This window comes from Calidris pugnax, unplaced genomic scaffold (assembly GCF_001431845.1).
Source record: "Calidris pugnax isolate Ruff unplaced genomic scaffold, ASM143184v1 scaffold188, whole genome shotgun sequence".
In the NCBI taxonomy this organism is placed as follows: Eukaryota; Metazoa; Chordata; class Aves; order Charadriiformes; family Scolopacidae; genus Calidris; species Calidris pugnax.
The window spans coordinates 3,168,705-3,195,127 of record NW_015091257.1 but is presented as its reverse complement, the minus strand read 5'-3'; the positions used below and the strand labels follow the sequence as shown (position 1 = coordinate 3,195,127).

Genomic DNA, 26,423 nt, shown 5'->3' with positions numbered 1-26,423 from the left:
AAAAATGAATGTCCATAATGAGATTTCTGCCATGAATCAGTGATTGTGTGTTTAAAATAGGTCATGGGACTGGCCTTTCCAGGCAGCTGCATTTACAGCAGTCATGAGGGCTAACCTTTGCAGAATTCACTTGAGGGTCAAATTTAGGGGCACTTCATTTAAGGTACTTAGCATCTTTTCTTTTTTTTTTTTTTTTTTTAAAAAAAATAAGTGATGGGGACCAGTAGCTTAAAGCAACTTCAGCCAGCACAGAAAGCAGAGAATAAAAAATTAAAAGAAGGAGCCATGTTTGGAACTGAGGGGATGGAGTGGTAAATCTGAGTTTAGCAAAGAAGATGGAAGCTGGCAGCTCTGCCAGCCCAGGAGAGTCCTGGGGACTCCCCAGCAGTTCCTGGGGAGAAAGGCCCCAAATTCAGAAGCTGAAAAGGGCTGGGATGCTGAGAATGAGTAAATGTGGTCTGGCACCAGTAATGCATGTAATTGCTGACAGCATCACAGCAAATCCTAGAGGGATTGCAAATCTCAGAGGGGCTGCTAAATGACCAAACATGGAAATATGCTTTGGGACAAGATGGATAACTAGCTAAATAATGGAGACTATTAAAGCATGATGAAAAGAGGCATCTATTAATTTCAAAAGTTTTGCTTTTATAGCTTCTGGAAGGCTGAGAGTTCCTCCTGCAGTGCTTTTACCAGCAAAGCCTTTGCTGGATGATTTTTTTTTCTGTGTCTGTATGTGTGTGTGATTTTAGAGTTGAGTGCACCAAACACCAAAAGATTCACTGGCTAGGTCTGGAGATGCTGTGCTTTTTCAGAGTAGGGTCAGATATTCTGGAAGCATTTCAGGGTATGGGACAGTGTATTTTAAAATGATCAGTGTCCGCACCACGTCCTTGCTGATGCTGTGCACAGGAGCACATGTTCTGAAACTTATTCCTGGTTAACGTTGGTCACACTGGGACATCTCCTGCTGTTCCTTAGCTCATCTCACACATGTGGAAGTGCTGACCAGCAGCAAAGTCTGTGTGCTCCTTCAGGGCAGTGATTGTTGGCTGTCGTAAACCTTTCTTTTGGCTAGGAATGTGAGGAAATACTTTTGTGAGGAACTAGGAAATTAAACAGGACTAACCTAAAATATTTGAGTAAATAAGTCTGCTAGATCATCTGCTGCCTTGCCATGTAAGTTGGCTTGCTTCATTTAGCATGGTGAAGGACATGGATATTACCTTTCCTGATTACCTGATTTAAAACTGAACAGCAAACAGAGAATCAGATCCCTCATGAACTGAATATATCATGAAAGCAATAAAGAGGTTGAATATAAAATTGCCAGTGCCAACATAATGCATCCATCCTTCTCTTTCTACCTGCTTTGTACTTTCGATAGTCACCAAGAATTTTGACATTTTGTTTTTCCTTCTTCTTCTCTCCTCAATTTCGTCTTAGCCACATTCCTGACTTGGTTAACAAAATTTATTTGCATAGTAACTGTACATTTTTGGGATATGAATTGGAAAGGAATGCTAACCACCAGAGGGAAAACTGTGTTATAGAGATGAATGTATACCTCACCTCGCAGCCCAGAAAGGGCTAGAGTTCTTGAGTATGGTGGGTGGGTTGGCTGGGGAATTAAGGAAAAAAATTATTTATTCATTGTCACTGTACTCTTAGATATTTTCCTTGGTTTACTGACAAAATCCTCAGGGCTGAAAGTGCTGAAAAGGGAAAGGACATATAAAGCAATATAAACTCTTTCCTTCTGGGCAGCTGTTAGTCCAAGACAGCTGCCATGGATCTGTTCAAGTTACTTGCTAGTACTCAGCAGTGGTTTGGACACATGAGAAAGGTTACTTCTGATTATTTTTTTTTTCAAGTTCATGAAAAGTATGGAGGATATTTTAAGGGTTTTTTTGGGGTGTGAATTATGGCCAACGTAAGTCAAGGTGCTCCTGGAGGGCTTAGCCAACTGCAGTAAAACACAAACCTAAAGAATACTGAAAAATGAATGCTATGATGAATACAAAGGGTATTACATTCCCTCTGTAATGCAATCAGCCTATGGCCAGGTAGATACTGGATCTGACAGCAGCCGCAGAAGAGTGCTTTCTTTTCTCACACCTCCATACTTCACACTCTACCAGCCCACTTTAATCTCTGACTCATAAACAGCTTGGAGATGATTACACTTACTCCTCTGACTTGATCTATTTGCAGAAATTAGTGGCAGAATGAGACTTCCATGCAAATCAGGTGACCTTTTTCCAAGTTACTTGCTTCTTTGGCCATCAGAGTTTCCTCAGAGATATGCCATTTTGGTTGCAGGCCTCCATCTTTCCCTTTTCTTATGGCTGCCGCACATTTATTTCCTCCAGCCCAAGGCACTTTATATTCTTCAGCAGCTCAGACATCAGTTCAACATCTGTTGGTCTGGTCACAGAGCAATAAAAAAAATGATTATTTAATAACTGGCTAACTCTCATCATGTAAAAAGTTGTTTATTCAATTCCCAAGGGCCACAACTTCATGTCTGTCTGTTCTTGATGATGAATGATGGACAGATCAATATCTTCATAAAATTAGGACTGTCTATAACAGGAATGACCCTTCAGTAATCTTTTCCTTTGCTTTCCTGAGCAACCTGCTCTAGTGGGAGGTGTCCCTGCCCATGGCAGCGGGGTTGGAACTAGATGATCTTTGAGGTCCCTTCCAACCCTAACCATTCTATGATTCTATGATTCTATGATCTTTTAATGATCTTCTGTATGTACTATCTTGTCAAAGCTTGCATTTTTTTTTACCCAGATGAGTAAATGGAGTGACAATATCACTGACCTCTCATAACTGTCCTGTTACCAAATGCTGTGAAAGACTGGACTTACAGCTAGTTTGGGTACATGCCTTGAGGGGCAGCCGCCTTTGGCTGCTCCGATTTTATATGTCATCACTTTGCCTGGGCTTTGCAGAATCACAGGATGGTTGAGGCTGGAAGGGGCCTCTAGAGGTCATCTGGCCAATGCCCACTTCTTCTGGCTTGGTTTTATACATCTATGTTGGAAGCATTTACAGCTGAGCTGATCACCCTGCCAACTCTTTACAGTCAGTGGAGAGAAAGTGGCAAATTCAAGGTGCAGACTGTTTAATCTATACAAATATCAGTATTCAAGGGGGATGAGTCATGCCCAGAAACATCTGTTGCTCTCCAAAGAGATCCCAGTGACAAAGCAGATGTCTCTGCTGGGAATATCAAATCAACAGACTTAGCCTTGTCTCTCATTTTTTAATTCAGCTTTTAAAGTCTCTTGACATAGCTCTAGACACTCTTTGTGGTCTTCCTCCTTGCTGCTGAACTTGAAAACTTCACCGATGAGGACTGGGTCGAATCTGCATTGTCCTGTCTGAATTAGTTCACATCTTATAAGTGTATTGAAATTCCAACTGAGTGATGAAGGTAGACTTTCCCTGTGCATTTTCACATCCAGTGTGTGCTTACTAGGAGTCATTAAAGAAATCAAAAGGGCCTCTGCATATTGACTGTACAGATCAAACAGGACAAACACAACATAGTCCAAGAAATCTTTTGGTGGGCAAAGTAGAAATGGAACACTATCACACTTAGGCATGTCCTTTCCTACTTACACTCAGACATACCTTCAAAAATTCATTTGCCTCTTCCAGCTAAGTCACTTTTTTTCTGACTGATGAAGAACAGAGTCCAGTGCTTCTTCCTTTTTCACCACCCTTTAAGTAAGAGCAATCTGTTTCTACTTGTATTTCCTTAAAAGAACTTAATTTGCTAAACACAACGAGTGATATCCCCATCCCAGGCACAGCTTGTGCACTTAACCGAGTAATTGCTTTCTGGCAGCTTTCTCTAACAATCTGCTCTCTCTTTCCCAAATGTCTTTCTGCATATTTCCTGTGCATGTGAGGAAGTTTCCAGTGTTTCTGGGTGTCCCACAGGGTTGACACCCTGAGACTGGAAGATGCAAGATCCTCTTTCTGCCCCAAGGCAGGCTTTCTCTGACTCCTGCCTACATGGAGAGCAGATGTGATATGAGAGATGGACATCTCAGCTTGTGCAGCACTGAGTTGGGCTACTGCTCGTTTACTTTGGAGACCCACCTTTACTAAGGTGAAGCACTCCTCAGCCTCTCCTTGTTTTTTAGTTTTTCTTCTGTTATTATAGTATTAAATTCACAGTGTTTTAGACACAAGAATACAATTTGAGCATTTGATTAAAATCTAAAGTGACCAAGTTGATCTTTTTTCATAAGAGCTTCTTTGAGTTCTAGTAACATGAAAGAAGTTACATCTGCCATCGGATATCGGATCATCTTCTGTCTCAGTGTTGAGCTTCCTTATCTTAGTTCCATGATTCTTGGGAGCTGCCACAATTTATTGCCATCTGCTTCTTGGTCAACAACCTCATGGCATTGCTGACTGATTTTCTTGTTCTTTGTTACAGTTTTTCACTATTTTTTTTTTGGACATTTCAACTTTTATTTAGCCAGAATTAGGCTGCCTTCTCTCCTTCTCTCCTAGTTTGACTTGCTTAGAAGGAAACTCTTATTCTTTTTTCACAATTTCTCCTTGCACTGCTTTGTTCCAGAAGGTAGCAGGATTTTAAGCACGTGTGGCTTAATACCATAGGTGCAATTTAGTGAAAGTTTGTTATATTGCTTTTCCCTGAAGTCAGGCCACCTGAACTCAGGTCATGCTGAAAGTGTTTTCCAAACAAGGTGACATTTGCCAGATGAAAAGTAAATTAAATTAAGAAAGTGGCAAGTAGATTCAGAACATGAACAAAAAAGCAACAGAGCAACCACAAACTTTATTGGCTATCTGTGTTTGGGGCGATTCCCAAAGTCCTCTCCATGTTTTGTTCAGCTAGGAGCTGCTGGGACACGTCTGTGGCTGGTTGGAGCCAGGAGCTGATTTCCTTGACAAGCTGTGTTGCCCTGGCACTATCCCCCCTGCTACAACCTGCTGTTCACAGCAAAGCTCTTCCAACACATTTCTCATCATGCTGCCCATTCAGCTGAATATAAATGCACTTCTGGAGACATCCTGTATGCCATGGTCATGACACTTCTGTTTTAAACAGGGTATTAATTTATGACTCCACAGTTTGTGAAACATCTTCTCAGACAGCATTAGCTTGTATCTGCCATGGCGCTTTGGAGGGTCTGTAGTATCAACTTATCTTAGTATCAACTTATCTATAGACAGTGCACTTACCTAGTGCAAATGCATCCCTTTTCACAAAGAGATTATTCAAGAGCTGAATCAAAGCATATGAATTTTCTATATTGCAGGCCTCAACAGCTACTTATTTTATGACTGTACCAGTGCTAACAAGAAATATAGCTTTAGACAAAGAGTAATCATGATAACTTGGGGATTGCCCCAGCTATAGCTTGCAGGATCCTATTTTTGCTGACAAAATGCGCACGTTTGAAGGGGCTTGTAAGAATTTGGAGGTGGTAAAGTGAGGTGCTCTTCCTTAAAAGGATTAGGCAGATTAAAGCAGAATGAAGTCCAATGAGAATACGCAGGCGTTCCAGCCTCAGAAGGAAGTTCATGCATATGTGACCAGGCAGGGCAGGAACGACTTCTCTTCAGACAAGTTAAATACTTTGATGGCTTGTGGGACCTACAGGAGTACAAGTTACTAATGTATACCTGAACATAAGAACAACATACAATATGCTCTGGAACCCACAATCCTTCTACTGTTTTTCTGCTGTTTATAACAGCAAACAAGGCATATCAAAATTGTTAAGATGCATCATGACAAATGACAGCAAAGCCAGCCAGCTTAAACCCTTTCCCTGAAGCCTTGCAGAACCAAACATTTGCTTTTAACCCTCAGAACTTCCCCATGCTAAGACTGTGTATGAGCAAGAGAATTTTTATTATGTAAAAATAATCACAGTCAGGAACTTGCACAAAAAATAGCTGGAAAAAAATAGAGATAAACTCTGACAGAATCCACAGCTCATCCACATCCAACTCCTTTTCTGTGATTTCCAGATGGCATCCATATTATCACTTGTTATGGAAGTCATGTTGATGGTGTCCTAAATTTGTCTGTCAATCGTCTTGCTGCGCTTGATGCTGATGTGGGCTTGACCTAGATAGAATTCTTGATGTTGTGAGAAGATCCTTCTCTGAGGATTTCCTAGGAGCATTTACCCTGGAATAAGTCAATCTTTTTATTAGTCAGCCTGGTGTTTTTCTGTGTGCCCTCACCAGAAACTATAAGGTCTGCACTGAAAGCGTGTCTTTCCGGGATGTTCTGTATTTATTAGACACTAATTGCTCATTGCCTATGCAGACAAGTAAAACTATTTTCTTCCTGTAATATTTCTCTATGCATTCAGGTGTTTTGGAATGAATGTAGCAATACACTTTGGTTTCTTTTATTGAAGAACAGATTTATTTTGCACTGAGTAATATTTTTAACAGATCGGGGCATTCATAATAATTAAGAAATCCAGCTACTTGCTATAGTTTCCTTCTTCATGGCTATTAGTGCAGAAATAATACTGAAAAGCTTGTCAGTGATAGGTGCCACACTGTGAGTACAGCTTGTGTCCAAGCTGCTAAGTCCTACCAGTACCTAAGCTGCTGTGCAGAGCTCACTGCCTTAAACCATATGAAGACAGTCTGTAAATGGAAGGGCATCATCAACTCACGTGTGTCAGCTCTATGAAGAAGCACTTCAGTGTTGTATTGCCAGGCTCCTTATTGCAGCTGGAGTGTGGTCTAGAAACACCTGCATGAGCTAGGTGTAGAAATCTATTTGAACCTGACAGGTTCAGGCTATTATTGTCTCTTGGCTTCAGAGTCATGAGAAAGTGTTTATGTTGGCTCTGGACTTTGATGCCAAAAGCAGCATAGATGCATTTCTACTGTCTAGTACCAGAGTAAGACATGCACGAAGCCAGCCTGTATGTCTCTGCATCTTCTATATAAGACCAGTAGAAAGTGGCAAGCAGCCTATATTCTTTCCTGGTGGCCTGCTTAGCTGCTCTATACAGAGCTCAGGATATTCTTTGGGGCCTGCTTGTCCCTTTAGCTCTTTACCATGCATTCGTGAAGCTTTAGTCTTCTTTCTTCTGCTGCTTCCTGTTAAGCTGTTTTGCTGTTGCTGTTATTCTCCCCACTTTATAAGAAGTTCTCTCATGTTTTTGCATGTTTTGCTTTTCACAGCTGCTGTTATGAAACCGAAGCAGCTCTTTAGTTACAGCTGAAACATGGAGTGTTTCTGTCTTTTACTGGTGGGCTACTGGAGAGATGTATATTGGCCCTCTCCATTTAAATGAGCTCCCAGTAACATGCTAGTGTCATGACCATGTTCACTAGTCAACAGGGCATGTACATTTGCCTATAATTTTTAGATTTTCCAGAAATGTCTTTTGCAGCACACTCTGGAGAGTTTCATGGCATTTTATGTATCTGGAAGTACAGCTCTGTGAACCAACAGTGTATTTGCACAGCAAAATTTTACTTAATCATTCACCATTTTGATTATACTCAGAACCAGTCCAAATATGCCCAAGATTTTAAACAAACCATCATTGTTATTTTGCATTAAAATTGCTACCTAGATATCATCCCTAAAGACCTCAAGGAACACATGCTGTAGCAAGTTATAACAAGAACCTTCATTTTCTGTTTTTAAAATAGGTTTTCAGTGCTGTATACTTGATATTTAATTCTGATGTAGAAATAAACCTGAGCAGTTCTTTCATGGAAGGGTTCTCCCTGAGTCAGTGCTTGCTTCTGAAACAGTGCTGCCAGATTTCTGTCACAGAAAGTCTGCAAGTGGACAACGGTGATTTTTGTTCTGATGTATAATTTGCTGGAACTGGGCCGCCTTCTAATAGTAATTTTAAGGATATTAAAAGCTCTCTAATTTACCAGACATTTAACCAGTTTCCCTCATTAATCTCACATTCTTCAATTCAATTTTCATTACTGATGTGGCTTACAGGACTTTTCAGGACCTGGCTTTCTTCTGCGTTTTGGCAAAAAGCCATTACATTCTTCAGATGAAGCTGATCTCTTGCTGAGGCCAGCTTGGCTCCCAGTATTTCCTTCAGCAGCAAGACTTGCTTTATGCCATGGGACATCCTCTGAGCATAGAGGTGTTGGGTGAGGATGAAAATATTGCAGCCTCCCTAACAACAGTGGTGCCTGGGGTTTATCACTTGGGAATGACCTGCCTAAAAAACCCCACTTTTACCCATTCCCAAATCCTCACTCCTTGATTGTGCCTTTTTGGGAATGCTGTGTGAGCAGGTCATGGTGGGTAAACTCTGGTTAGACCCATAACTCTCACGGAAAATCATCTAAGGAACTTGGTAAACATTCCCTGCCTCCCCTTCCCAAATTTAAACACTTGCGGTATCTCAGACATAGATCAGCTGGATGAAGATTCCTAGTTCCACGATCACCTGGATAAAAGGGCTATTAAAACCTTCATAATTTATATGATTCATGCTTGCTCAGCAAGTCCAAAGGGATGTATTTGCTAAGCTCAGCAAAATGTGTAAGCCAGATATATTGTAAGGCATGAAGCAAATGCTAATTTGTCGGTAAAACTGCAGTCATGATCTAATGCAAACACTTCTTTTTCTATAGTGATGTGCTACCTGCACAAATTGTGGGATTAAATGGCATGCAGGCAGAGATTTCATCCCCACTAATACAAAAGGTTTGTGTGGTATATAAGTGTGTGATTCGGTGCAGATTAGTTGATTTTAAAATGAAAAATCATGAAGGATTCTCATCTCCAGCCAGTTCTCTGTACTAAAAAGAATGTAGAATTCTGCTTTTTTGAACATACAGAGAATCAGAAAGATTGACACAGTTTTCATCACCAAGCTCCTTCTCACCAAGCACCCCACAAATTCCTCTTTTCAGGATCATACTGCTAAATTTGTTTAGACTGCTCTGAGGTCTGCCTACCTCTTTCACCATCTGGACTATCTCTCATCCTTCCAGATGCCACTGGATCAAAACAGTTCTTAGAAAGCCCGTGGTAATTCCTGAGAAACTTCTGAGCAGCTGTCATTTTTCTTTCTTTTAGGCAGGGATATTACCCGTATTTCAGGTAAGAAGGCTGCCTTAATCTCTGCTGCCAGCTCAGATAAATTAACTTGTACATTTCTTGCAACTCTTTCAAATGAAGAATAAAGGTTACTTCAAATTATTTCAACTTGTTTAATCTATCTTGTAATCATATTAAATTACCAGTGATCTCATAAACATTTTTTTTCCCCGACAACTCAGCCTATTGTATAGCAATTATGTCATTTGCTATATGTTCATTAGAAATTTTCCACTCAAGGACAAGCCCAAATTAATTTGGGTGATTGAGGTGTGTTTGGGTGCCAGAACCAATGCTGCTCACTTATTTCAAATAGGACAGGGAGCGCTCACTAGCACTACAGTATCAAATCCCAGCCCTTTTATCATTTGCCTTCACTTGTATTCGATTCTTCTTAAATGCAGAGCATGCAGGTCTAAGAGCAAGCACGTGCTTTTCATTTGACTGGTACAACATGTGAGAAACCGTGGTTAAGCACATGATATGAGTGTGCCAGTTAATGTAAACTATTAGGATCACAGAGCTATGCAGATCTCTCTCTGGAGATCTTTTCTTCCCAGGTGAATGACTGGACATTCTCTACCATGTCGTCACTGTGCTGCAGTTCTAGCAGTGAAAGTAATACTTGTGGTCATGTGGAAAAGGTCTAGTAAACATAGAGTAGTACTAGAAGATAGGAACAGGTCCATGACCAGTGGTGGTCGGAGACTACAATGGGTACAGAATCACAGGGTAGCTGAGTTTCAGAAGACACCTCTGGAGGTCATCTGGTCCAACTCCCCTGCTCAAGCAGGGCCACCTAGAGCTGTTTGCCCAGGATCGTGTTTAAACGGCTTCTGAGTATCTCCAAGGATGGAGACTCCACAACCTCCCTGGGCAGCCTGTGCCAGTGCTCGGTCACTGTCACAGTAAAAAAGTGTTTCCTGATTTTCAGCAGGAACGTCTTCTGTTTCAGTTTGTGCCTGCTGCTCTGATCCTGGGCACCACTGAGTAGAACCTGGCTCCATCTACTTTACTCCCTTCATCAGGTACTTACACACATTAATAAGATCCCCCTGAGTCTTCTCTTCTAAACAGTCCCAGCTCTCTCAGCCTTCATAGGGGAGAGGCTCCAATCCCTTAATCATCTTTGTGAAACTTCATTGGACTCTCCAATGTATCCATGTCTCTCATATTGAGGACGCCAGCATTGGACTTGGCACTCCAGGTGTGGGCTCACCAGTGCTGAGTAGAGGGGAAGGATCACCTCCCTCAGCCTGCTGGCAACACTCCTCCTAATGCAGCGCAGGACACCCATTAACCTTCTTCATGGCAAGGGCACATTGGTGGTTCACGTTCAACTTGGTGTGCACCAGGACTCCCAGGTTCTTTTCTGCCAAGCTGCTTTCCAACTGAGTTACCCCCAGCACGTGCTGGTGCATGAGGTTGTTCTCCCTCAAGTACAGGACTTTGAACTTGTTGAATCTCATGAGGTTCCTGTCAGCACATTTCTACAGCCTGTTGAGGATAGCAGCATGACCTCTGGATAGTAGCAGGACCCCCTAGGATATCAGCCATTGCTCCCTGTTTTGTGGCATCAGCAAACTTGCTGAGGGTACACTTCCCCATCATCCAGATCAGTAATGAAGATGTCAAACAGGACTGGACTCAGTATTGATCGCTGGGGTACACCGCTACTCACTGGTTTCCAACTAGACTTTCTGCTGCTGATGACCACCCTTTGGGCCCCGGCTGTTCAGCTAGTTTTCAACCCACCTCACTGTCTGCTCATCCAGCCCATACTTCAAAAATTTTTCTATGGGGATCTTACAGGAGACAGTCTTCAAAGTCTCACTGAAGCCCAGGTAGACAATATCCACTGCTCTCCTCTCATCTACCAAGCCAATACATGACTTAAACTTTTGAGAAAGAGATTCTGAAAGTTAGATGCTCCACTATTTCATAGATTAAAGAAGTGCAAGTTTATATGGCCAGGTCACTTTGTAAACAAGTGAAACCTGCATTTTAATCTGAGAAGATTTAGATGGTCTCAAAAGCCCAGATACAAGGTATGTCTTTATGAGGGAAGAAAGCTGTTTTCACATTCTTGTTTCTCTACAGATAAAGTGATTGCACATCAGTGCAGCTGACAAAAACCAAGCAATCATACCACTACACAAGTTGTAACATTTCTGCATATAAGACCAGAATAACAACATGCTCCCAGAAGGATCTGTCACGGGTGGAAACTTCAGCCAGTGCATTTACAATGAAAAGAAAAATGAAGACAGTTCTAGAGGAGCAAAATATTTTTAGTTGGAAAGGGTACAATAAAAGAAGAAAGCATCTACATTTTTTAGCAAAACGAAAAGCAGCATATGGCAAAACTGCCTAAGAAAGTTTGAAGGCTTTAACGGGTGGGAAAAGGGAAGAAAGCAGAAACAGAATATAAATGGTTGTGACGGGCTCCACAAACTAAAGCACTTGCTAGCATTCGTAAAGGTGAAGCACAGTTCCAACAGAAGACTGAGAGAACAGTTCCTCAGCCTAATCCACAAACACGTAAGTGTTCTGGGTTGAGAGACACAGGACTAACTTTTCTTCTAATGCTGGGGAAAACTGCACTTTTAGAAGACTCTAGTGTCTGAATTCATGAAAATATTTACTTTAAAGCCAGCCAGGCTCTGTGGGATTCAAGGTTAGTGTTTTCGAGACTTGCCAGGTGCAGGGACAAGGAGGACCAAGGGCTGAGCATTTGACCCAGGCTGGCCAACAGGGTTATTTCATACCATGAACATCATATTCCATATAAATTAGAAAAGTTTGCTGTGTAGCTCTCTCTCCTTTGATGGTGGTGGGTCCAGACAACTCCTTGTCCCGGTGCCAGACCCCTAAGGCCTTCCCTTCCTCCACTGCACTCGCAGTGTCCGCCATTTGCTGTCCCTGCTGGAAGTGCACAGCTTCCTCCTGATAGAATTGGCCGAGTATAATTCTTGTATATCTTGTATCAGGATCAGGATTAATACTGGTTCTTTAGTATTATTGTTAATTATTTAGTTTTAGTCTATTAAATCGATTTACATTTCAACCTTCGTGGTTCTTTGTGTTCCCCAATTCCCCTTTCCAGGTGGGGAGGGGTCATTGGGTGATAGAATAATTGTGTAAATAACAATAAATTGATAGAATAATTGTCTAAACAACAATAAATTGTTATGCGTTTTTGCAAACCATAACAGCAAGAAAACCTGGGCCCCAGGGCAACCACACTGACCTTTTAGGATTATATTACTGAAAGAAAATGCATTATATCCAAGTAAAAATTCAGAGTAAAGCATCATTATCTCAGCAAAGAGGTTTTCCATGGATCAAGTTTCATTAAGCTACAACTTGAGTGTTAAAATTACTATTCAATAACACTAGAGATATCTCAATATTCTAATTATTTGCTGTTGAGAGTGAGGTGGTGACCTGGGATACAACACAATTTTAAGTCTTCCATAAAACCAAACAGCACATTGTATTACAGCGCTACCACTAATTGCGTGGGGGAATCTGTACCAAACTGTACAGATCTACGGTACTAAACTGTACTAAACATCACTCTTTGTTTTTTTAAAAAAAGGGATTTTTTGAAGTCTCCTGCCCAGCTCTTCTGGTTTTTATTGTTCTCTGCTTGCTGGCTGCATCCCTTAAGGTCTCAAATAAGCCCAGTATCTGCTTTCTATCTTTCTTTATCCATTATGTCATATATGTTTGAAGGTATTTTTTTGTGGCTTTATAAAGAAAACTTTACAAGTCTGTAAGATTTCAGGAATATGCATACCTGAAGGGTGGCTGCTGGCCCACCCTGTCCTTCAAGGTCTGTAATCATAAATTACATAGTCAGAATTTTACCTAATATTCTACTCTGTGGTAAAAATAATGTGTTAGGTGCATCAGAACTGTGCAATGATCTTTGCTGAAGCTGATGATAAAGGTATGTAATTAGAAGACCAGCATTCCATTTCAGTAAATAAATGACTTGAGTGTAAATTTAAAATCCTAATTTTTAAGCAGGACATTAATACAATAGCAAATTCCTCAAATTACTCCTCCTGTTCTACTGTCTTCTTTTCAGTTAGTCAGCTTATAGTTTCTTTATCTGCATTCCTCTATCCTCTTTTTCCTTTAGGACTACATCAAATCTTTATCGGCTTTGCACAAAAATCTGTTGGATCTGCAATTAATGATACTCTTAACTAAGGCCACAAATTGTCTATTTAAACATACATTCAACTAACAGGAAGTGCAACCACAACAAATTGCAGACCTTAAGTCAATTTCAGCAGTTTTTGAAATCCATCCTACATTATATTCTGTTTTGAAACTCCACGAGATTGAGAGTAAGAAGTTATGGTGCACCTCAAAAACTATTGTAGTAGAAAGTTATCAGATAAACTCCTTCCTGTTAAGGACAAAGATCAGCTACATCATCTTCCTGTCACTTTTCTGAGGTATTTTGATGTAACTTCTGGTGTAAATCATGAGCTTATAGCTTCCTCCATTATTCAGTCCCCTGGATTGATTTTTGCATGACCATAAAGGCACATCTTACTCTACTGGTAGCTCAGAATTCACACTAGTCTCATACATCCTGAAGTTAGTTTTAAAGATAAGTATAACTACAACATATTTATGATAAATTATGGTTTTCTGTAACCCCCTCCATCTAATTATTAAGGAATTTTTTCTACAGCTACACTGAAAATGAAAAAAAAAAAATAATACCCACCCTAAACTCTTAAGTACTTCTCTAAACACTGTAACTGGACCAAGAGCCCCTGAGGTAATAGGAGACAGGAGGGTTGCAGCCACAAAGCATCTTGGGGGATCAGTGGAGTGTCCCTCTAAGAACGTGACGTGGCCAGCAGACCAGCTGAAATGTTTGCGGATGATACCAAGCTGTGTGGTGTTGTCGATACACCAGAGGGATGGGATGTCATCCAAAAGGACCTGGACAGGCTGGAGAGGTGGGCCCAGGTGCAAGGTTCTGCACCTGGGCCGGAACAATCCTCGCCACCAATACAAACTAGGGGGTGAGGTATTGGAAAGCAGCCCTGAGGAAAGGGACTTGGGGGTTCTGGTGGACGAGAAGCTGGACATGAGCAGGCAGTGTGCAGCTGCAGCCCAGAAGGCCAATCGCATCCTGGGCTGCATCAAAAGAAGCATTGCCAGCAGGTCCAGAGAGGTGATTCTGCCACTTTACTCTGCTCTGGTGAGACCTCACCTGGAGTATTGTGTGCAGGTCTGGAGCCCTCAATATAAGAAGGATATAGACCTGATGGAGAGGGTCCAGAGGAGGGCCACAAGGATGATCAGGGGGATGGAGCACCTCTGCTATGAGGACAGGCTGAGGGAGCTGGGGTTGTTCAGCCTGGAGAAGAGGAGGCTCCGGGGAGACCTAATAGCAGCCTTCCAGTACCTGAAGGGAGCCTACAGGAAGGCTGGGGAGAGCCTGTTTAGAAAGGCCTGTAGTGACAGGACGAGGGGAAATGGCTTCAAGCTGGAGGGGAACAGATTTAGATTGGAGATTAGAAGGGGGTTCTTTACTGTGAGGGTGGTGGAGCACTGGAACAGGTTGCCCAGGGAGGTGGTTGAGGCCCCATCCCTGGAGATATTCAAGGAGAGGCTCGACGAGGCCCTGGGCAGCCTGGTCTAGTTGGGGGTGTCCCTGCTGACTGTGGGGAGGTCGGACTAGATGACCCTTGGAGGTCCCTTCCGGCCTGGGAAATTCTATGATTCTATGTATTTTAAATATACTGTCCACCAGTCCTGTGGAATTTATCCTATACTTTGCTGGTAACAGAGGTGACAGATGGAAGTGAAGGGAGACCTGACTAGTCTCATGCACGGGGCATGAACCTCACGGAGCTGGCTTATCTAATGCTCCAGTACAGCCTGACATGTTTCATCTCATGCATTCCTTCTCCTGCCTTTGAATCCTGCTTGGCAAATTGGCTCATCAATTGGGGTTGAGGAGCAGGGGAGAGATTGCCTGCTCAGACAAGTTTCTCTAAAGGACACGCAGTTCAGCAATGCATTGTAATTCCTCCTCCAGTATGTGACTGGACACAGGTGTTTATACAACACAGAGAGAGGGACACATCTCCCAAACACGACCTAATCCTATGAGCAAGGGAGATCTCAGTTGAAATACATCTAATTCATTGCAAGGTGACCTGGAAGGACAGCTGGGTGGAAAGTGATGGTTACCTCATGAAAATCAAGGAATATAAGGTAAACTATGAAGCTTCCTAGCATTAAATCTTATTTGAAAAAAAAGAAGTGTAAATCTACTTTGAGAGAGGGCCTTCATGCCTTCTCCCTGCCCAGTGTTTCCTCCACCAGCTGAAACCAAATACCAAGCCTTGCTACTGTAAATTGGCAAAATGAAAATAGAAATGAGGCTTATGATGAGGGAGAAAAAAAAATAAAAAACATTTGTATTATTAAAGCTCTTTATGACTGAGGCAGCACATATGTTATACATTTGTCCCAGCCCGTGTATCCTGTTTTGAAAACCAGCCCCAGATTTCTGATTCAGCAGCCACGGATGGTGTACTGTCATTGCCTGGGGGCTTTGGGGTATGTAGTTATTCCCTCACTTCTTGATGCCCCTAAGGGAATGGATGAGTGAATTGACCTGGGTTAAAACTCCTGGCAAAACAGAAGCAAGACTATTTTTCACCAGGATCAATGCCCAGATATGGTTCACTCTGTTGCTCCACGAACAGCAGAGCAGAGGGTGTGGTGTGAGGGGAAATGGACTTGTATGGGGCAGCCGGGAAGCAGGAAACCTTTCAGACAGCGCTGTCATTAAAGTCCATGTTTCATGGTACTCAGCGTGTCACGAGGCAGCTGCTAAGGTCTGAAATTCTTCTCGCTGCAAAAATACTTTTTTTCTTCTTCTGGTGGGGTGCTAAAAATGGGTGGCTGTTACAAAGGGCACAGGTGATACACACGTACTCCTCTCATGCTGCAAAGCCTGGAACTTCCCCTCTGAACAGCGATTGAAGCAATAGCACAGGTATGCTTAAATATGTAGCAGTTAAATGATAACCACAGTTACATTACATAAAGTACACCTGAAACTCTACTATCTAATGATTTTGTTTAAATGCCATTCACAGATTCCAACTACCAATTACTACTCTTACATATCATTGCAGTGTCTACTGACAGCGTAGACCTTCAGTTAACATCCAGGATAACAAATTATGGCTCAAAACATTGTTTGGCTCAGCCAACCAAAAAGACTGCTGCTAATCTAAAGCAGGAAACACATACAATGTCAGAGGGGATGTAGGAAAACCAGTAAAGTTTTATAGACTTCTCCTTGGAACGTTTAGTAATTTAAGGCTTTATAAAAATGGCTCTGGAGCAGAGCCCCTCTGAGCTCATGTTCATGCTGAGCATCCTGCCCGCAAGTGCACTGAGGCCATCACTTCCTTGCAGTTCTGCATCTGAACCTTAAGGTAAGATTTAGCCTACCTGGGTAAAAACATAATACACTATAACTTAGGAGAATTTAAATGTTATTTTATAATTATTAGGATTATGAAATTATACTACTATATTTTTGCATAATTCTTCACATTATATTGGTACATTAAGTATATTTTAACTTTAAAAGGACATTTTTGAGGTCTTTTTTCTGCCGCTCCTCCTGATCTATTGGCTACTCCTTTCATTGTGCCAATATAAATCATTTTTTATGGAGAAAAGCAGTAATAAAATTTTGGCCAGGCGGGTTAAAGTCCTATATTCGTTGATGAGATCAAGCAAGACAAAGCCTAAAAACAAAGGATATGACAACTGCAGCAAAGCAGGGGCTGTTACAGGAATCAGTCAGTAATAACATTTTCCATTGATTTGATTAGTTTCTTTCTAGAAGGAAGTTCATGGCCAGGCTGCTGTCCTTGCTGCCCCATAAAGCCATATGGAGGCACAAAGGCATTTTAAGGTGTTCAGCAGCATGATGGCAAACATTTGACATGGAGCTTGGACAAAACTGGTTTCTTCCACCACTGCTGACATGCACATTTGTGTATTGTGTGCCAAATGTCCACTAACGGCGGTTTGCCCAGCTGTGCAGCAGCAGAGGTTTGGTCAGGGAGGAACACACCTGCCGGGTGTCAGCTGGACCTGTTGGTGCAGGGTGGTCTTGGAGAGATGCTGAAATGCAGCCTCTTAAATCATAGGTGCAAAACCAGTGTGACTGAAAAGGGTCATAGGATGGCTGGTGTGATGTGAGGCACGGAGCCCTTGGGGAAAATCCCTGTGTGAATCCCTGAATTCGTTTTAGGGAGAATTTGTTCTCTGTTCCTTTTGGGAACAGAAGCAGCTGCAGCACTGCTGACAAAATGATGGCTATTACTGTTGCCGGTGATTTTTACGGTTGCTTTTTAAAGTTTGACTTGTGGGGAAGCTCAAGTAGAAAACAGCATCCCCAGTTTGTTCTCTCAGTGGTGGAGAAGAGAAAGACAAGGACAGCATTTACGTCCCCTACTAACAAACAAAAAGCAGCAGTCTGTGTTAACTGTGAGAAGACTGAAAAAATTAGCATGTAATGCACTTTGTTCAGGCTGGAGCATTGTAACTTGGCTTGAATTTTCATTTTCTGGTGGCTGGGTAGAATTTATAGGTAGAATTTGAGGACTAGGAGAGGCTTCAGTGTTAGCTGCGCACCATGTTAAGAGATGGTGGTATGTGGCTTTTTAGGGTTGAGGGGAGAACAGAGCGGGTTCAGACCCTCTCTCCCCCAAGATATAATTTAGAGTTGGCTGAATAATGGGTATTGTGTGTTCCACTCACAATAAATAATGTCTGAAACAAAGTTGAACTACATAGAGGTGAAATAAGAGTAAAGTACTAACAGTTGACTGAACTGGTAGGATGAGATAAAATTCTGTGTTATTCTAATACTGACAAAAGCCCTAATGGTATATTCTCGCATATGCAATCAAACCAAAAACTAAACCTTTTTATTGTGAAGAGGGTCTTACCTATTAGGGCAGCCATATTTGGAAATCATTTCCTTGGTACAGGAGACAGTAGAGCCCTGCATATTGCTACATTCAGACTGAACATTATGTATCCAAAGGTATGTTACAGGAACACTGAAGTTGTCATTTGGGAACGATGACAACACTGGATATTCTCTCCTGAATTTGATAAGAGTACTGAAATGTGTTGTGAGAAATATTTACCATTATTGATACCTGAAGGCCTGGGAAACCACAAAACGGAAGGAATTGGAAGGGACTTCTGGAGATCATCTAGTCCAACCTCCCTGCCAAAGCTGGTTCACCAATGAAGGCTGGACAGGAACGCATCCAGGTGAGTTTTTAATATCTCCAGAGAAGGAGACTCCACAGCCTCTCTGGGCAACCCGTTCCAGTGCTCTGTCACTCTCACAATAAAGTTTTTCCTTGTGTTGAGATGGAAATTTCCTGTGTTCCAGCTCATGCCTGTCGCCCCTTGTCTTGTCACTTGGGCACCACTGGGAAGTGTCTGGCCCCATCCTCTTGACACCTGTCCTTTAGCTATTTATAACCACTGATGAGATCCCCTTTTGTCTTCTCCAGGCTAAACAGACCCAGGTCTTTCAGCCTTTCCTCATAAGAGAGATGCTCCAGTCCATTGGTCATCTTTGTAGCCATCCACTGGATTCTTTCCAGTAGTTCCCTGTCCTTCTTGAACTGGGGAGACCAGAACTGGACACAGTACTCCAGACAAGGCCTCACCAGGGCAGAGTAGATGGGGAGGATGACCTCCCTCAACCTGCTGGCCATGCTTTTTTTAATGCACCCGAGGACACTGTTGGACTTCTTGGCCACAAGGGCACACGGCTGGCTCATGGCCAAGAATAATGTAATTCTAAGGAATGGCTTCTGATCCTCCTGCCATGCCAGGCATTGTGTCTCGGTCTGCGGAAATGAACTCGGCAAGGCAGAGCCAGCCCCAGGCCCTTATCTGGACGGGTAATCACTCGTCCCGGGTAAGCACGCCTCTATGGGGGTGTTTCCGAAGACAGCTGACATTTCCGTGACAGGAAGCCGCTGCAGGAGCGGGGCTGGAGACCCACTGCCCTCCCGGTGCCGCCCGGCCCCTCACGGCCCCAACTGCCACCGGGCCGGGAGGCGCCCATCGCCCTCCCGCCCCGCGCGTGCGCACGTCTCACTTCCCCCCCCCGACCCCCGGCGGGAGTCTGGCTCTCGCGAGAAGCCACATAGAAGTCTCGCGAGAAGTGCTGCGGCGGCGCCGGCTGTGAGGGGACGCTCCGCGGTGCCTCCCGGAGCTGTCGACCCCCGCCCCTTCTACCCCCCCCCTCCCGCGTCCCCGTCCCCGTATCTGCGGCCATGGCGGCGCCGCTGGCCTCCCCCGGCCACCGCAGCCGGTTCGAGCAGGAGCAGGAACAGGCCGTCCGCGCCTTGGTGCGCAGCGTGACCGGCATGCCCGAGGAGGAGCTGGGAGGCGGCAGGTTCCAGGCGGCGCTGAATTTCGCTTGGTCCAACTTCAGGTCAGCGCCCGCCCCCGGGGAGAAGCTCGGCGGCTGCGGCCGTGCCCCTCAGCAACGGGGCTGGGGGCGAGCGAGCGAGAGGGCCCCTCCGCCCCGCTCCCGCCGGGGCCCACCGGCGCCGCTGAGGGAAGGAGCCCCCGGCAGGGCCGGCACCCGGCGCCGGGCTCCCCTCTGGGCAGAGGGGGTGGGCTGTGACCCGCTGCCCCTGCTTGCCGGCAAACAAGGAGGGGGCCTTCTGTCTGCTGGAGTCTGATGGAGGGCCGTGTCCTGCCGTGCAGGGCGCCTGGGGTAGCACTGGGGGCCCTTTGCGAGTCCCTGTCAGAGGGCCGGTGGCTGTCACTCCATCCCTTTAAAGTCTCATTCTTCCAGGGCTTTTCTCCTGATCCATATAAAGGTACCTTGCAACATCTTCATTTAGCCCTCCGTAATTCTGATTGTTGGAGGGAAGTAAAGAAATAATCAGTACATGTAACGAGCAAATAAATGAAAGCTCCAGAAAATTAAGACAAAGCTTCTGGCCAAGAATACTGTGCTGCTTGTATGAAAGGTTATAAATCTGCAGCAGTAGATAGTGTGTTTGTTATTTCAACTTGTCATAAACATGGTCTTTATTAACCTGTAATATATATTATTTGTATGCCATTAATTCTATTGCGCTGCCATCTAAAAATCCTTACTAAAGTTTTACATACAGCTTTTTCAGTTGTGACAGCTGACCTTTCAGTGTCTGCTGCCAGTTTTTACATGATCTATTTCCAGTTTCCCATGCTGTCACTAACTGCTGCCTCTTCGGAGTCTTATGTACTTGCTTAACTTCATGCAGCAAGTACCTAATCCATTTAAAATCAATGCTACTTATTTCTTAAATTAAATAAATTTGTTGGGGTGAGAAGTAGCATAAATGCATTGCATCATCAGGCTGTGAATCCTACCTATTAGTAGGCTCAAATAAGACTATTATAATAACCAAATAGCCGTTGGCCAACAGCAAAGGTTAGTCTGAGGTGTGGGAGAGCTGGGTATGACCTGCAGATGGTGTTTTGCCATGTGTATCTGCTGAATTTTGAGGAGGCTAGTTGTATTCATGGGAAACGTAGGAGTATCTTATTTGTAACTTCTGTCACCATGTTCTTTGTATTTGCCAGAAATATTTTGTGTAATGCATCATAGGATTGTGTTTATTGGTTTTGTAACTGTGTCAAAATAGTTGCTTGTAATAGCTGTTACTCTGAGTCTGCAGGTTGGAGATGGTAGCAGGGTTTCTTGAGCTGTGTAAATGTGCCCTGTCTTCCATGTCCCTTTGTGACATCTCTCCCGTTTCAGTCATCCAGTTGCATGTAGCTGTGTGCTCTTTTAGACTGGGGAGTTGTTGGCTTGGTTTGTTTGTTTTAAAACAACATGGTAGGAAAACAGAAACAATGATGCAGAGTTGACAACATGTTTTGACAGGGAGGGCTGGGAAGAGTTTTTATGCCAGAATTGTTGTCTAAAAAGTGTGTGTGGAACTTCAATCTGAGATCGACTAATGTCATATTCCAAACCGTGAGACCTAAAGTTGTAGCAGAAGCTCTCTTTAGTTTCAAGTTTGTGGAATTTGTGGTTTGTATTGTTAGATTTGATGATATTTCTATGCTGTAGCTTTCAGATTAATTTATTTTTTGCTATGCAGCACTCTAGTCCTATTCATGATGGGCCCAGCTTGCCTAAAACAACTGATACTGTTTTTACTTGTGTGGGTTAAGGTCATTAATTAAAACTTTAATTTCTATATCTTCCAGTTCTTGTACTGACTACCATTTTCCATTTGAAGTAATGATTTCCTGTGTAAGCTGATATGCTGTAACAGATGAGATAAGCTATATGTCTTAACCTAAATGTCAGCTACATTTAGCTACATTTTATGATGCTTTTATTCTAAAGTCTTACATGCAGCTGAAATCAGCTGTAATTTTGGTCTGTAGTTAACAAAATAATTTTTTCTTTTCTTTAATATAGGCAGGCCTTCATCCTCCAGTGAAACATTAAAAATCCTTGCTACTTGCCTTATAGTTTTGTTTTTTAGTTCATTATTTAGTTCATTATTTTGACATTGAGGTGACTTTAGATTGTCTTCCCAAATCCAGTCTATTTAGCTTAAATTTTGCTCCCGATTCAGATCCAACAGTTTCCATTTCTGTCTGTGGTCATGAGAGATTTACCCCTGTGTTCTGCACAGTTGTTGCTGGAAGCTGAGCCAAAATACTAGGTTGGTTTTGAGGGCCTACGTGTAGAGTATCTTGACCTTGTGATCACTGCTGTCATATCCTGTTCCCTGTTTCTTCTGTCTGTATAACTGAAGAACCTTATTCTAATTTATTCTGCAAAATTCATCTTTACCTTTCACAAGTTCTTATTTTGTCCCAGTGCATGCTACCTTTCGTTATTTTGATTAAGCTCTCTTTTCTTTTAGGCACTCTCCTTTGCTATTATAAAGGAGTTTCATTTGGGTTTAGAGGCCTTCCCATGTGGGTGTCTATTTTGTCTGTCCTAGTGATGCAAGTCCCAGATGATTTTTGTACATTCGACACAGATGCCTTTGACAATCTAGTTCTTGATCTCCTTGCTCCATTTGGTTTAACTGACAGCATACTTTAATTGTGCAGTTTGCCAATACAGTAGTAATTTTCCATTCATCTTAAAGTGCTAGTTAAATGTAACCTGCATTTTTCCATGGTTAAGGTCGATTGTACTAAATCCTTATTGAGCTAAGAGACACTGAGATTAAATTTTGTGGATGTTTAATGCTGTTGCTGAATTAAGCATGCATTATTAAACTAATAATGTTGTCCTCGTATATGTGAATCAGCTTTATTTTCTTCTTTACTCAAGCTTCCTTTTAAAACATATTCTAATACAGATTTCTTACATAGATTTCACCGTTTTCTTGATGTGAACAGTCACAAAGTAGAGAGGACGATAGAAGGGTAAGTTTTATGCTTATAGATTAATAATGGATTAGTTAACTTTTTTGAAGCATTTTTGATACTATTTTTGTTATTAGAATACATGAAAAATTGATAGTTCATTCTGACCTTGGAAAAGCAGCAAGCTGGAAAAGACTAACAGAAAAATTTCTGAACTCGCCACTCCCAAGTATTGAAGAAACAAAGGTATGTATGTTGTGATTTCCTTGTTCTTTTTTCCCTGCACTTCCATTTGTGCTAACGATGGGGACTTCAGTTCTAATGTTGTGTTGGACATTTCAGATGACTTAGCAGTGGGCTTGCAGTTGCTGTTCAGGTCATGGATTTTCAGGGCTATATTTTTTTAATTTCCTCGTTTATTTTAGAAATGTGTTTATTGTCCTGTCAGGGTTTGAGCATATGCAGTGTTGTGACTTAAAGTATGTCCTCTCATTGCAGAGGAGATATTTTATGGTCATTGTATGAATCCTGTGGCTAGAATCTAAATGTACCTAGATTCCCATCTTTTCTAAAACAATGGCTAACTGAGCAGTTTTTAGTCCTTGCCCAATTTTTTCACTTTGAGTAATGCATCTGGACGTTTTGGTTTTAGTATTTCCAAATCCAGATCTTAAATTTTAGTGATTTTGGCAAAATGTTTTGGCTAACTTCATTTTGGCCTCTGTTTGGAATAATTAACCATATGAATAAGGGAACTAAGACTTGGTTGCCTGCAGGCCTATTACCTGTGTCCTTCTGCCTCATTGACAGTAATGTAGCTACCCGTCATCCCTTGTTCCTCTGGTGACTTCTTACTTTCATAGTACTTCACAGTTCCTCTTGCTACTTTTCCATATTCTTAGATTATCAGCTCAGCAAGAGGCATTTTATGCTGTGGCTATTTTGAAGCGTTTGTATATTGATTGGCTAATTAAGAGGCAAAAGAAAACAAACAGCATTCAGTATCACATTGCAGATGTTCTTTTTGTAGTTCAGGACTGGGTGATGGGAACTAATGTGAAGCATTCCTGCAGATAATAGATTGAGTTTGTTCCTAACCAAAATCTTTTATTCATTGACTTGCTTTTTTTTTTTTTTTATCCCCAATATGTTTTAAAGACAGATACACACTATGCCATACTGTCTCTTCTGTTGTGTTTGTCTGATTCTCCATCCAACACCACCTATGTGGAAAAAACAAGAGAAAAAGAAGTGGGTAAGTTTACAAGATGTTTATGTTTGCTAAGAAAAGATACAATCCACTAATGCAATTTGAGAAGGGCATTTTTCCTCTCCATTTTATTATCTCCTTCACTTCAAGGTGCTTTATTGATTATCTTTTTATGATGCATACATTTAAAACAGCCTCCGAATCTTTCCCACCCCCATTTATGTTGCATTGCCTAATTAAGTTTTCCAGCCACCAAAGTACCTTGGGAACTCTTTTTGATTTGTACCACTGTCACTTGCTAACATTGTCCACCTGTTCAGCAGTGCTTACATGCTCAAGGACAGGCAGCGGGTTTCTGTCCTCAGTCTCTGTGTTGTACCTCAGTAGGAGATCTGCTGAAACAGCTTTGGTGACGTAAATTCCTATGTTCCCTATGTAGTTAAGGAAAGGTTTTCAGAAGGAGATCCCAGCTGCCTGCTTCCTGAAGTAGGACTGTTTCACTCAGTGCCTGAAAATGAGGCTTGTGCTTAAGTTTGAGTGGATACCATCCCCCATTTGTTTACAGTGTTGTATCGTAGACTGAAAGAATATTTCAGACTAACCTAAAGAAAATCTTGCATCTTAAGATTCCTTTTTGAATGATCTCTGCACATTCCCTCGGCGGTGTTTTGAATGCACTTTCAGCCCATTCCAGGAATGTGAATATGAAGAGGTTATCTCAAACAACACTAATTACAGTTGAGTAAGCTTCATGTTTAAGGTATAATATATTGTAAGTGTGATTGTTATTTTTAAAGTATTACACATCATATCATGGATATGTGGTGTCTTTTTCTGAGAGTGAGACAGTTCTTGCTTTATGTTGTTTACGGTCCAGAATCCTTGTCCATATGTAAATTATACATTTAGAATGTTTCCACTGAGCTAAGTGGAACTAGTCACAATAAGTGATATGTTGCATCCTTGCATGTTTTTTCCAAAATTGAAGTGTAGGGAAGTGTAACACAGCACAGATAAATGTGCTCATGGCACGCTATGTTGCATATTTTGAATGCATAGGCAACAAAATTGAGAATTAATAAATGTGGAATGTACATGGTTGATAGGTCACAATTTACATGTCTGAAAGTGTATAACCTTGTTAAAGGAACAGTGGTGTAACCTTAGGTGGAAAGGAATGCCTTTTGTTTTAGAGTAACAATATAATTTTAGCTTTGAAAATATTTTTAGAGGAAAAGGACGTCTGGATTACATGATACTTACTGTTTTTATGTTTATATTTCTCTTAGAAAAGGAAGAAGAATTTGATTGGGGAAAGTATTTGATGGAAGGAGAAGAAATTTACTTTGGCCCAGGAGTAGATACACCAGTAAGTAATTTCTTAAGGTAAAAAAAACTGTATTAGCTGTTTTGAAATATGTTGGAGACCTGATTTGTGTGCTTTGCATGATTCTCACAGGGTTACCCAATATGTCGCTTCTTACTTAATACCATGAAATACACACAGACCCAAGCAGAGTAACAGTAATACAAATGCTTTTGTTCTTCACTGTGGTCTGACTTAATCCTGCAACTAAACTGGATCCTTCTGCTGACTTTTGGTAGTTCTGTGATCTTCTCCAGTTCTCTCATTTGTCTGGTTATTAATGTTATGTATAACTTAAACCAGCGTCTGGCAGACAGTTACATTAGCCTTAGTGTCCTGAATTTACTTTACAGTGGCAGAAAAAAGAGAAGAGTTTGTATTCCGCTTCTCAGATCAATAGGAAGTGAATCTAGATCTGTGTATTATCTTGTACTGAAATGTACTGGGTTTTGTTGCATTTAATAGGATTGGTCTGGAGAAAGTGACGAGGAGGAAGACACTCAGCCTTTAAGCAGGGAGGACTCGGGTATTCAAGTGGACAGGACACCTTTAGAAGATCAAGATCCAAATAAGAAAACAGTGCTTAATGTTTCTTGGAAAGGTTAGAATAAACTATAATTCTTCTGGTATGGTCATACATATTCAAATTTAGCAAGCTAACTTGGCTTAATTTACCATGCTTTATTGAGGTGTTACGTCTTAGACTTACAATTGTAGTTTTAAGGTGCAGCTTATTACTGCTTGTTTTATTTTTAACAGTAAAGAAGCAATATGGAAGGTTTGATTTGATTTCTGTTGATGGTAATGGAGAAGGCCTCTGTTTATTTCTGTAGAAACAAACACGGATGTTCCATTATAGATATGAAAATGTATGCAGTAAATGTAACATGTAGTTATATGGATATAATGTAAATTTTTATTATTAAGTATCAGAATGCAGAAACAAAATTTGGTAGAGGACAAACATTTGACTCTGTTCTGGGTATGAAACATTTTTGAAAAAAAAAAGAAATAGTTTTATGTAATTGAAACACTAGTGGCTTAATCTGGAATAGATTCAGGGAATATTAACTCTAGCTGTATATTTTTCCATAGAATATTGTAGGATACAGGATACCTAGGGTAAGAAGACTGCATAATATTCATATGTTGTATAAGCAGTAGCTATCTACCTGGGATTAGCTAAAGCTTTCACATTTAAGAAAAATCATTCTTTGGTAATGTACTAAATGCATAGTTAAAAGAAACATAGTGATGAAGTGATGGGGAGGATGACCTCCCTCAAC

General features: G+C 41.7%; 2 protein-coding genes across 2 annotated transcripts in view; one reads left to right on the top strand and one right to left on the bottom strand.

The window, feature by feature from the left end:
- The window catches only part of CHST7 (carbohydrate (N-acetylglucosamine 6-O) sulfotransferase 7), a 33,300-nt gene extending 14,014 nt beyond the window's left edge, over window positions 1-19,286 (bottom strand). Inside the window, exon 1 of the mRNA XM_014960169.1 lies at window positions 19,178-19,286. Coding sequence (XP_014815655.1) covers window positions 19,178-19,286 — 109 coding nt within the window. The remainder of the gene's footprint in view (window positions 1-19,177) is intronic.
- A 196-nt stretch (window positions 19,287-19,482) lies between these two features.
- On the top strand, window positions 19,483-25,743 carry LOC106898738 (gamma-tubulin complex component 5-like). Its single transcript, XM_014960168.1, has 7 exons — window positions 19,483-19,658; window positions 22,568-22,621; window positions 22,699-22,807; window positions 23,720-23,816; window positions 24,398-24,508; window positions 25,061-25,140; window positions 25,603-25,743. Exons 1-7 carry the CDS (start codon window positions 19,498-19,500, stop codon window positions 25,741-25,743), a joined length of 753 nt encoding a protein of 250 aa, XP_014815654.1. The 5' UTR covers window positions 19,483-19,497.
- Window positions 25,744-26,423: the final 680 nt, after the last annotated feature.

Excerpts from the sequence above, each read along its gene's own strand:
- LOC106898738 (XM_014960168.1), top strand. The coding sequence starts at position 19,498 with ATGGCGGCGCCGCTGGCCTCCCCCGGCCACCGCAGCCGGTTCGAGCAG. Across the intron at positions 23,817-24,397 it reads AACAAGAGAAAAAGAAGTGG|ATTCCTTTTTGAATGATCTC; the intron begins GTAAGTTTACAA and ends TTGCATCTTAAG. Across the intron at positions 24,509-25,060 it reads CTCAAACAACACTAATTACA|AAAAGGAAGAAGAATTTGAT; the intron begins GTTGAGTAAGCT and ends TATTTCTCTTAG.